General features: G+C 44.2%; 1 protein-coding gene across 8 annotated transcripts in view; it reads left to right on the forward strand.

The window, feature by feature from the left end:
• The window catches only part of GK (glycerol kinase), a 79,543-nt gene that overhangs the window by 24,500 nt on the left and 42,898 nt on the right, over positions 1 to 12,145 (forward strand). For 4 of the 8 annotated variants that reach the window (XM_045472962.1, XM_045472964.1, XM_045472966.1 and 1 more), the window contains exon 5: positions 9,150 to 9,233. The exons of the other annotated variants lie outside the window; for them this stretch is intronic. In XM_045472962.1, coding sequence (XP_045328918.1) covers positions 9,150 to 9,233 — 84 coding nt within the window. The remainder of the gene's footprint in view (positions 1 to 9,149; positions 9,234 to 12,145) is intronic. 8 annotated transcript variants of the gene reach the window in all.

Here is a 12,145-nt window from a genome sequence, read left to right on the forward strand (position 1 = left end):
TGACCGTGAGTATATTTTAGCATACTCTTAGCACATGACATTTGCGCTAAATGACACTGTCACTTGCCGAAAGTAAAATTTTGTTGTAAATATGGTCACTAAAAGGCATCGTTGTATTTACAAATAGCAAAACACAAGTTTTTGTCCACAAAATACCACGTTTGTGGGGTGGTGTTGGAGGCAGAAATTGTCAGAGATGGGATGATCGATAGAGTGAGCTATTTTTCCTTTAGAGTTACTTTAGTGGTATAGTTCCTTTAGTATTGATTGGAAGAAAGTGATATTCAAGCAGAAAATATACTAAAAACGTGCCTTGTAAGAGTAGCATGAATCCTTTGCAAAGAATCTTTATAAAACGTTAAGGTATTTCATGTTACCGTGTTATCAGGAAGCATTTAGGATGTCGTGTGTACTTGTGATAAAAAATTAAAGACTTCAAAAAATGTCAACGAGTTGCAACCACAGGTCCTTTTTCACAAAAGTGCATGTTTTAAATCTTTATTTTGTTCTCATTCTCCTGAGCAAGTAATTTTGAGTATCAGTAAAGCAGGATATTACGGTGTTCGTGACTGATACCTAGGGAGTATTCTTTCCTGCATCACTGTCAGCCAACTTCTTGAACTAGTTAGGGTTTTATTTTATTTTTCCCCTAGGGAAGTGGAGGGACCATCTAAAAGGAACCAGAAAGTTCCCGTTAAACTCTCAACTTTGAATCGTAAAAATGCAACTTTGGACTTTGAGTTGTCATTTTAAAATAATGCAACTAGGTTACTTGAAGTTAGAGTTAAAGACTTAAGTAAATATCTTACCGGCAATAGTTTCTTTTTCTGATGTGCTGATCTACTCATTTTCTTTTCTTCTACCTGTGTCCTTCTGTGCCCCATTCTTTGGGCTTTTCAATATTAATTTATACGGCATCTATGAGATACGAAGAACTTTCGTCAGTCCCTGAAGCATGCACATGTTTGGGAACCTCCTCGTTTGGTGCTATCCCGGATGTGTTATAGAGGATAGGAATTACTGGCGGGTTTTGTAAGCACTTTGTAATCTAGTTTTAGGAAGACGCTAACACAGAATTAGGGAATAGTTGGTGAACTATGCTGCCAAATTGAATGGGAATTAGAGCAAGTATACGCTAGTATGGATGTTGAATTCAGGGCATACCTTTTGAGGAGGTTGAACTCCATTTTAGGTCTTGAAGAAGGTACCGGATTACTTTAGGAAAAGGGAACATTGAAGGCTAGTGTGAACGAGCTCTGAATGTGAAAATGTGTACACATATTTCACCAAGAGTAAAGACACTGATTAGTTTCGAGGATAGGAGGATTTATTTATGAGCTATTCTTAATAAAACTAATAGTGATGATAATGCTCACTCAGTAAGTGCTAACCTTACTATGTACTAGGGATTGTGCCGAACTCTTTACCTGTATTATTTAATCTCAGTGACCCCGAAGCAGGTTTTACTTGCCTTATTTTACAAGTGAATTCTGGAAAAGCTCTGTATTTTGTCCAACGCTACATAGCTAAAAGTAGAGGTAAAGCCACAGTTTGGACGTTTATAAACCCCTCCACCCCCAAAGCCTGTGTTCTCGTTCGGATAAAGAGGGCTTGGTGAGGATATAGAGGGCTCTGAAAGCCATTCACTGGGTGACCTGGGATGACAAAATGAATAATAAAGGAGAGTTTAGCTTCCCATATGGTGCAATGGGTTGTTTCACATGTCTACCGAGCACAGCTCAAGAAGTTGTACAAAACAAAGCAAAACTCTGTCTGAGGGACTGGAAGCCTATCAAGGCAGTGAGGAATTGCGGGGCCACGTTACAGGAGAGAAGAAAAGCCCAGAGAGTTAAGCCTGGCGTTTGGTGTTGCTTATTCTGTAGAGATACCTGTAGCTTCTAAAAGAAGTAGCTGAAGGTGAGCAGCATTTTCACAGGTCGATGGACATAGGGAGGTCAAAGGTAGTCAGGCTGCCAGGGCTGGAGATGAATGTTGGTCAAATCCTCGACTTGTGATTGCAAGTGCAAAGGGCCGACCCTGGAAGTGAGGAAAACTGGAAATACACGAACCCTCGCAGGAACTACAGCCTGGATTGAAGTCATTTAAAGCGCTGGGTGGATTCTGGTGATCAAACATTGCTAATGCTTCTAGCCTAACTTCCTTTCAGAAACAAAAATGAACCCTTTCCGGGGAAAAATTCTCTCTAGAGGCTTTCATGTATGATTTCTAGTTTTCTATAAAAAGAATCAAGCATACAGAACAAGATATGACTAAAGACCAACAGCAACAAATGACCTTAGAAATAAACCCATAGGAAATCCTGATATTAGAATTTTTAAACTTCATTTTTTTTTTCAAGTTTATTTACTTTGAGAAGGGGTGGGGGGAGAGAATCCGAAACAAGCTCCACAATGTCAGTGCAGAGGCCTACGCAGGGCTCGATCCCACGACCCTGAGATCATGACCTGAGCCATAATCCGGAGTCAGACGCTTAACCAACTGAGCCACCCAGGCAGCCCAAGAGTTATCAGACTTTCAAGTGATCAGGATTAACATGTTCAAGGAATTCCTTGACAAGAATGATCACCTTAGTAAAGAGCTGGAAGTTTCAAAATAGAAATTCTACAACTGTACTAAAAACTCAGTTGATGAGTTTTGTATCAGATTAGACACAGCTGAAGATGAATTAGTGAACTGGAAGAGAGTGAAGCACAGAGAGACAAAGGTTTGGAAAATATAGAAAAGACTCCAGGAGAAAGATGAAGTAAGGTGAGGAGGTCTAACATATTTGTAACTGGAGTCCCAGGAGAAAAAAGAAATGATAAGGTTTTTCAGATTCAGGAAGCACTGTGATTCCCAGGCACGATAAATACACAGAAAGCCATATGTAAACATATGCGGAGACCTGAAGATAAAAAGTAAAAAAAAATTTTTTTTTTTAATTTTTTTTAACGTTTTATTTATTTTTGAGACAGAGAGAGACAGAGCATGAACGGGGGAGGGTCAGAGAGAGAGGGAGACACAGAATCTGAAACAGGCCCCAGGCTCTGAGCTGTCAGCACAGAGCCCGACGCGGGGCTCGAACCCACAGACTGTGAGATCATGACCCGAGCTGAAGTCGGACGCTCAACCGACTGAGCCACCCAGGCGCCCCAAAAAGTAAGAATTTTTAAGTAGCCGAAAGCTTTGACCTTCAAGAGGGCCACCCTGACTTGCAGGGGCTCCTGGCTGGCTCGGTCAGTGGAGCATGCGACCCTTGATCTTGGGGTCGTGAGTTTGAGCCCCACGTAGGGCATAGAGCTTACTTAAAATAAATCTTTAACAAAGAGAGAGCGTCACATTGACTTTCAGTTAATTTCTCGATGGAAACAAAGTAAGCCAGAATAAAATAGAATGAAATCTCTAAAGTGCTCAAATAAAACTGGAACTTCCACCTACGATTCTATACCCAGTGAAAATCGTCTTAAGTAATTAAAGTGAAACATAACAGCAAAGACAAGCAAACACTGATAGAAATCATTACAAGCAAACCCCCACTGAAAGAAAAAGTGAGCGCTGTTTTTCACATAGAAGGAAAATGTTCTCACGCAGAAAGTTGGCAATGCAAAGTCCTAGAAAGGGTAAATATGTAGGTCAGTCTGAATGAATTTTGACTGCATAAAACAATAACATTATGATGTTCAAAATGTATTAAGAATTAAAATACATGGCAACAGTTGTACTTGAAAGGAATTGGGGGTAGATGAGTTTCAACTGTTTTGAGGTCCTTGTATTGTCAAGGATACATGTTTAAATAATCCCTAGGGGGGCGCCTGGGTGGCGCAGTCGGTTAAGCGTCCGACTTCAGCCAGGTCACGATCTCGCGGTCCGTGAGTTCGAGCCCCGCGTCGGGCTCTGGGCGATGGCTCAGAGCCTGGAGCCTGTTTCCGATTCTGTGTCTCCCTCTCTCTCTGCCCCTCCCCCGTTCATGCTCTCTCTCTGTCCCAAAAATAAATAAACGTTGAAAAAAAAATTAAAATAAATAAATAAATAAATAAATAATCCCTAGGGTAAGCAATGAGAGTAAAATGATGTATAATTAACCAGCTTATAAAGGGGGAAAATTAAATGATTTTTTTTTTGAAAAAGGCAAGAAAGGAAAGAAAAAGGAATGTGAAATGGGAAGGAAGGACAAATAGAAAGCATTTAAATCCAAATATGTAAGTAAGTATATTCCAAAGAACAAGATTCAGGGCTCCTGGATGGCTCAGTCAGTTGAGTGTCTTTTTGACTTCGGCCCGGGTCATGATCTCACAGTTCGTGAGTTCAAGCCCCCCATCGGGGTCTGTGTTGACAGTGCGGAGCCCGCTTGAGATTCTCTCTCTCTCTTCCTCTCTCTCTGCCCCTCCTCCGCTCGTGTGGTCTCTGTCTCAAAATAAATAAATAAACTTAAAAAAAAATTAGAAAGGACAAGATTTCGTTTCTCCACCGTAAAATCTAGCAAAGGGGTTGAGACTGCTCATCAGTTAATGGGAATAGTGGAGAGAAGGCAAACCCGAGAGACCTTTTCGAGGAAAGACACAACCTGTAGGTTTGTAAATCAGATAGAGCATAAAGATGAGGCGGGGTGGTGGGGGGTGCGGGACAGGGCTACAAGATTTTTAGCCTTAGAGAACAGAAGGAAACTAGTATTTAAGGGGTGCGAGCCTGGGAGAAAAATGGCTCGCTTCTTTGAGCAACGTGAGTCCCGGACTTGGAATCAAAGCTCATCCCTCGGCAAGTAGGTCTGTGGCTCTTTTATAAAGAGATTGTCCAGATGTTAGATGGAGATTGAAAGTTGGTACCAGAAAGGTGCTAGTCTCAGTTTATTATGGATGACTTCACTAGAGTAATGAATGTACATCCTTCAACAAGAGTTTAAGTGCCTTTCTGTGTATAGGTTCCGTGGTGACCCCTACGCAGTGACAAGCCAGGCAGGAGGCAGACACCATGCTTGCCTTTGTGAGTCAGGAGCCTAGGGATCGATACCCGGAAGTGAGAAGAAGGAAGGGGAATAGAGACAGAGGAGAGAGAAGGAGTCATGAGCTGGGAAGAGAAGCCCCTCGGTCATGACAAGGATATAGGTTCTGCCTCCAGTTTTATGTCACCCAGGGAAACGCCAAGGTGTCCTGTCTCCATGCAAATCTGAGCTGAGAATATTTACATGGTATTAAGCCTTCGGCAGCTTTCTCTGAAAACAACACAAGGTGGGATTGGTGGAAACAGAATCAGATTTTCACAGATCTTTGTCCTTGAGCTTCGTCTTTGTGGATATCACAGTCTGTGGGTTTTAGTCTCTCTCACCCTCTCTTTGTCCCTTTCTTGTAAATCTGTCGCTCTAGGCCTGTCTTTCTCTTCATCTCTCGCTTTACTTACATAACTCGGTTGTGTAACTGATGAGCAATATTTGTTATAGACCAGCAAATGGGAGAAGCAGTCTACACTTCTCTTTTTTAAAAATTGCTTTTTATGTGGCCTCCTGTCTTACGGTTCGAGGTCTCCTGATATGCAGTCAGCTCAGTCGCCCCCGGAACGGCGACCGGTAGGAGGATTTCAGGGTCAATCAGTGGACCCGAAGCACATTCGATGAAGAGACTTAACGCTGAGCAAGGCTTTTTTTAAACGTGTCTTTGCTTACTGACATATTTTATAACAGATACAAGCACGGAAAGAAAGTTTAAATCAGTCCATTGAGGCACAGGTGGCCTGTTTCAGAAGTTGCAAATAGTGTGAGAGTTGATGAGTTAATTGTGTGATGAGCGAGGTAAAGGTTGCAGTTGATGTGTCCCTGACCCCGGGCAGTGCTTTTCTCTCCCCCCCCCCCCATTAGCGTCCTCTTCATCAGTATTCTTCTCCGAGGACTTCCCTTCACCCCAAGCTTCGCCCTTTTTCTAAACCTTTTCCTTCCCAAACCAGCTTTTACTAGGGGTCCACACACCTTGGTGTCTCCCGAGTATTACTGACGAGAAAGGTCGGGGGTTACAAACACACCATAGATGAAGCCCAGCACAACTACAACTACGCACCCAAACCCCACAGCACCGAAGCGGTGTGCGTGTCACGTGGGGAAAGGCTTGAATCCGGGGTGTTTCATATCTCCCGTGTGCACATTTCACGATCGCTACCTGCTGCGATACCCGGGCTCCAGTAGCTTTCTGTGGTTCATGGTTTCGTATCAAAATATCATTCATATTAAAGACGAATATCCAGGGAGGCAAGAGTCATTGATTTAAGATCTTTATATGTTAGAGAAAACCACCGACAAACATTATTGGTCTCCGATCCATTTTTTCCTTATTTAAATGTTATTGCAAACATCTTTTTCTAAGTTGTTGCATTTAAAATTCCCTATGGGGCAAAAAAAAAAAAAATTAAAAAAGGGGCCCCTGGGTGGCTCAGTCGGTTAAGCGTCCGACTTCGGCTCAGGTCATGATCTTGAGGTCCGTAAGTTCAAGCCCCGCGTCGGGCTCTGTGCTGACAGCTCAGAGCCTGGAGACTGTTTCAGATTCTGTGTCTCCCTCTCTCTGTGACCCTTCCCCATTCATGCTCTGTCTCTCTCTGTCTCAAAAATAAATAAACACTAAAAAAAATTTAAAAAAAAATTAAAATTCCCTATGGGGCACCTGGCTGGCTCAGTCGGTGGAGCATGTGACTCTGGATCTCGGGGTTGTGAGTTCGAGGGGTGCTTGAGGCCCATGTTGGCTATAGAGATTACTTCAAGTAAGATCTTTTAAAAAAAAAGTTCCCTGTGACGTATAAACTCTTTTCTGCAGAGAGTTGCACTTTTAAACACTGGTCATCCTCTTTGCCTTTTTTAATGTTTATGTACTGGTTAACCCTGGGCCAATGATTAAACTTGTGTAATTATCTGTTGAGATCTGAAGGAACCTTGAGCTTGTTGTTTTTTTTTTTTTTAACCTCGTCTGGACCTGGATTCGGTTTCAGGGTATCAGCATGAAAGAAAACCATAAATGGCCAACTATCTAAAACGTGGAAACATACTTTTTTCGTTTCGTTTCATTTTTATTGTTTTGCTTTGGAAGGGAGAAGTTTTTTTTTACCTTTGTCAAATCTAGAATATTCGGCTTTATCAAGATCTACTTCCATTTCTCCTTATGTCCAGTCCTTTCTTACAGGGTTTTTTGAATGCCTTCCATTTCCTTCATTTGGGGTAAAAAAAAAAAATACTGCTGTTTTTGTAATTATTCAAGTTTTCAACTCCAGGCCAGTTTAAAAAGAAACTGAATTTGATTTCAACTTTGAGGTTTCTGATCTTTACTATTTATATTCCACTGATGACTTTAAATTCATCCTGGCTTACCTGTGTCGTAGGGGTTTCATGCTGCATGCAGACTCTGGGTTCTGATCCTGGCTCTTCCACTTCTCTCCATTCTGTGTCTTCCCTTGACAGTTAGACTGGAGAAATTCACAGTGTGGACTTCCTAGGCACGAGGCAAAGATCAGTGAGCTAATACACGTAGAGTGCTTACAATAGTGCCTGGCAGAGTAGAAGGCTTCAGTGTTAGCCACGGCCACTGTTCGGAATTGACTGATAGTCTTTTTCACCCAGGAATGCCAGATGGAATGACTGATTTCTACATGACAGGTGTTCTTAGGGGACATGCAGAGCCTACGTGGATCACACACGCTTGTGTCAGTCCTTGGCGTCCCGGCATTTATACACCTAAGACCCGAAATAGGTTCAGCCCCCCACATTGTGGCATATACACGTTTTAAATCACCGCCTCCCCCCCCCCCGCCCCCCGCAACTCTGCATTTTTCTTTTGGCCCCAGTGACTTCTGAAAATGTGATCAGGGGAAGGACAGTCATCGATTACGGTCTCTTCTCCTTTGCAAGTGACCTCTTGCCCCGCTTAATTAATAACTTTTGGCCAGCGGTAACGCATAGCAGTTCCATCTGGTTTACTGTTATTCTATTTCTTGTTGGGGAGACAGCCCCATAACACTTTGCGGAACTGTCAGAAGCCCTTGCTCGGGGTGCGCTCCGTAACCCGGAGCCCCGCCTTCATCTCCCTCCTCGGCCCGCCGGCAGCCCCTCGCGTGCTCGCAGCAAACCCGCTCAGAGACGTGTTGTGTGCCTCGGCTTCTGGTCAACTGAAAATAATTAAGATTGTTTCTAGTTAATTTTGAAATTTTTTCTTAGGTCCTTTTCCCTTCTATCATTATGACAAACCCAAACTGATGCACCTTTCTAAATATTCTAAACGTCGTCTCTTCCTCTGGACTGTTACTGCATCGCTTAACTAACCCCGGTCCGTGGGCAGTGAGGCAACCGCATCTCTCTTCACTGTGCAAACTATGTTGTTCAGACCTGACTAAGTCTAACGGACAGCTAGTGGATGCGACTCTATTTAGTACAAATGAAAGATTATCACGTCATCCAAACTGGATTTTTTTTACTTGTTTATTTGATGATTTGAACCATCTGAATCAGATTTCCTTGGTCTAAATAAGGGACATACCTTATAGAAGCAGGCTATCTAGTGTTTGGGACTCCCGAGCGTCTGTTTTCCTTCTTATTTTTTTCCAAATCACTTTGGAACTTAGCCATTCCCTGTGCCCTCCAGACACGCTTCTCCCGTTTGTGGTGGTGGGCTCCCCCTCCTGCCAGCCTCCCGGGGAAGTGCTTTCTTGGGGCCATGACTTCCCAAAGCAGCCTTTTCATGTCTTCCCGTGGATCGCCCCAACAGTGACTGTGGCTCACTCCTTAGCCTTCCTTTGTAAGGGATGCTCACTCACTACATCGCACAGCCTTTCAATTTACTGGTTGGGCGAACAGTCAGTAAGCAGCCTGGGCCACTTTTCTAACTAGGACACACGTAGGTGGCCAGGTGGGGAAGAGTCATCCTGAACAAGAAGCACCTATTTACCTGGTCTTTGTCCACACGGACGGGGTCCACCGAACCAGAGACTCTGACCAGACTGCCTTTGTTTCCCTTCTACTCCATGTCTCTTCCTTTTCCTTTTCTACGCTCAAATGTGTAGAAAGTGTTCGTTCTGATGAACTTGCCCAAGTGATCTACCGTTTCCTAAGTGGTCAGCAAGAGAACACAGACCTTGAATCTGGCCACCTCTAGCATGAACTGCCATTATTTCTCCTAATGCTCCAGCCGCTCCAGTTTCTCCTGGCCCTTCCGATCCGGTTGCCGTTGTCCCCTCTGGCTCTTCAGTTCCAGCTGCTGGCGCTTCCTCAGGTATTGCTGTTCTGGCTCCTGCTCCCTTCCCAGCCTTCCGACTCAGACGTGACGGGGGAAATTGACCACTGAAATTGACCACCGCTGCCGGATATCGATCTGGCACCTTTGATTGTTCTCAGAAATTACCTCCACAAGGGGCTTAGTCCTCCAGCTTGGGGCCTTCTCTTTGGCTTTTGGTCTCTTATTCTGCCAATCTAATTCTGCCATCTTAGCTTCTTTAATGAGTTTTCTAATTTTTTTTTTGTTCTTAATTCAATTAATTTTCAGCATTTGTGAATTGTTTGGTAGTGTATCCACCACTGACATTTTTCTCTTTGGCAGTTGTACTAATTCATTCCATGTATTCTAATTACCTTAAACTCTTGGGCTATGAAAACAAAGTGAACCTGCCAGCCTTCTGTGATCATGGAATAATGGCAGCAGAGAGACTGCAGAGACCATCTAGTCTGACTGCCTCGTTTTATACTCAGGAAATCAAGGCCACAAAGGGTAAAATGACTTGCTTGAGTCACATAGCTTATTGGTGGCAAAGTCAGAAGACAAACAACTTTGGTCTCCTGATTTGACATCCAGTGTTTTGACTCTTTTTGGTGAGAGTTTGATTCTGTGCATTCCATTCTGGATACTCGCAAGGTCTCAAGTGAGGAGTAAAGTGCCCCACTTACTTAAGTGGTCGTTGTCGAGGAGCAATAGAGTCACAGAGCCACTGGGACTCAGAGAAGACATGAGTCCCTGTCGTTGGACATGAGTTTACCTGTCGTTGTGTTTTTGTTTTTGTTTCTTTAATTTTTTTTTTTTTTACATTTATTTTTTAAGAGACAGAGACAGCACAAGTGGGGGAGGAGCAGAGAGAGAATGAGACACAGAATCTGAAGCAGGATCCAGGCTCTGAGCTGTCAGCACAGAGCCCAATGCGGGGCTCGAACTCACAAACCACGAAACCATGACCTGAGCCGAAGTCGGACGCTTAACCGACTGAGCCACCCAGGCGCCCGTCTGTCGTTTTGTTTTTAAAGAAATAATTGGAACAAGTTCCATATCCTAAAGACCAGGCCCTAAAAAAGAGGCTCTCAAGTTCTAGTATAATACTGAATAACTTGGGATGTTTATAACAAAAGTACAAAGAGTCAGGCCTTCCTTGCATACACCTGCAACCAGAATCCTGCAAGGTAGGGCTTGGAATGTGTAATTTCACATTTTTCCAGGTGGTTCTCATGTGCTTTCTGGGTAAGAACCACTGCTGTGGAGTCTAGCAGTGTTTCTTAAAGGAGCGGGGGTTGGAAGGGGGCACCTATGTAAAAGGCACATTTCTGGGATCCCTCCCTGGATCTACTATCCTAGAATTTCTGGGAATGGGGTCCATCTTTAACTTCCCTAATGATTATTTGCATTAAAACACAGAAAAGCACTCATCTAGGAGGCTCTGAGTCATTCAACAACAGCCTAGAACAATGACTTTCATGTCCTTTGTTCATGTCCCTTGATAAGAAATACATTTTACACCGTGACTCATCAAACTCCCATAACTAAAACAGAAGTTTCACAATACTTACCTTACTGAGTTCCGTGAACTCTGTTAGTTTCCATTCGAATCCACCCTGTTTCATTTTTTAAAAGTAGGTAGTTGAAACACACTCAATTGATTGAAAAACCCCGGCCCACTGGAGCTTGAAACACTGAAAATTGAGATGTGTTTGTTAATTCACAGACTCAAAACCCCTCTCTTGCATTCCTCTCCTTTTCCCCGTTACTCCTGTTAATACCTCCTGGGGTTGCTTGCCTGTGAGGAAGGTCCGCTTTTGTCAGAGCCCTGCAACACTGCCCCTCTGAAAAGTGGACTGCCTCGGTTCCCTGGGCATGGCAGTTCTCGCCAAGTCCACGCGGCTGCTGCTAATGGCTTACGTCAATCACAGTGCAAGTAATGGAAGACTCTGCCTGAACTAAATCAAGTTTAAAAAAAAAAAAAACCAACCAAGAATGTTTTTGTTCATGCAACCAGCAGCGCAAAAGTCGCCTAGTTCAGGTGCTGTTTGATTCTAGACTCGGACATTATGACCTGGATGCCCCACGAGTCTGTCTTTTCTTGGGATGGCTCCAGATGCGGCCGATGCGGCTCTCTCTTCTTGGGGGCGGCAGGCCCGGCCACACTGCCGAGGAGAGCTGCGGGGAAGCGCGTCCGGCAGACTGAGCACGGATCTCCGTTGGGCTGATGAGACCACACGCGCTCCGCTGAGCCAGTCCCTGGGATGCGGACGCGATGCTGGAGCTGGGAGGAGGGTCGCATCGCAGGCCGACCGCTCGGCTCAGGATGAGGGAGGGACGAGTTGCTTCACGGAGTTGGAGATCCTGCGCTCGGGAGCGAGAGGGATGCGTGGTGGGCAGAGGTGCAACACGTGCCGTCTAGGCCTCGGAACCCCCGGTCTTCCTCTCTGCCTCCTGTTTCCTCGGTGGTGACCAGCCTGTGCTTGCTGCTTTTCACACCCGTAGAAACCAGTCTGCTGTCCCGAGGTAGCCACCGGTCAAAATCAAGCGCAGATGGCCCTCCGTGAGGGAAGTGACAACTTAAGGGATCCGGAAGAACGGATTAAAATTCACTACAGAAAAGAACGGGTTTTTTTTTTTATTTTGTTAGTTTTATTTTTTATGCAAAAACAAAACAACAACAGCTGGTTTTTAAACAGAGGGAGAGGAATCGGCTAGTTCAGGGTGCACCAGACTGTGCGTTGAGTGGCCAACATTCACGTGTGTGGGGGGCAAGCCTGTGTGCCCTTTAAATAAACCACAGGCCTGAGCCTTTTCAGGAGGCACCTGAGCATAGTCGGTGCCTAAAAATACCAAGTGACCACTAACAGATTAAAAGTGCGAGAAGTTTAAGTACAAAACTTAAATCTGACAAACAAAACTCTGCG

The sequence above is a fragment of the Leopardus geoffroyi genome, chromosome X (assembly GCF_018350155.1).
Source record: "Leopardus geoffroyi isolate Oge1 chromosome X, O.geoffroyi_Oge1_pat1.0, whole genome shotgun sequence".
Classification (NCBI taxonomy): domain Eukaryota; kingdom Metazoa; phylum Chordata; class Mammalia; order Carnivora; family Felidae; genus Leopardus; species Leopardus geoffroyi.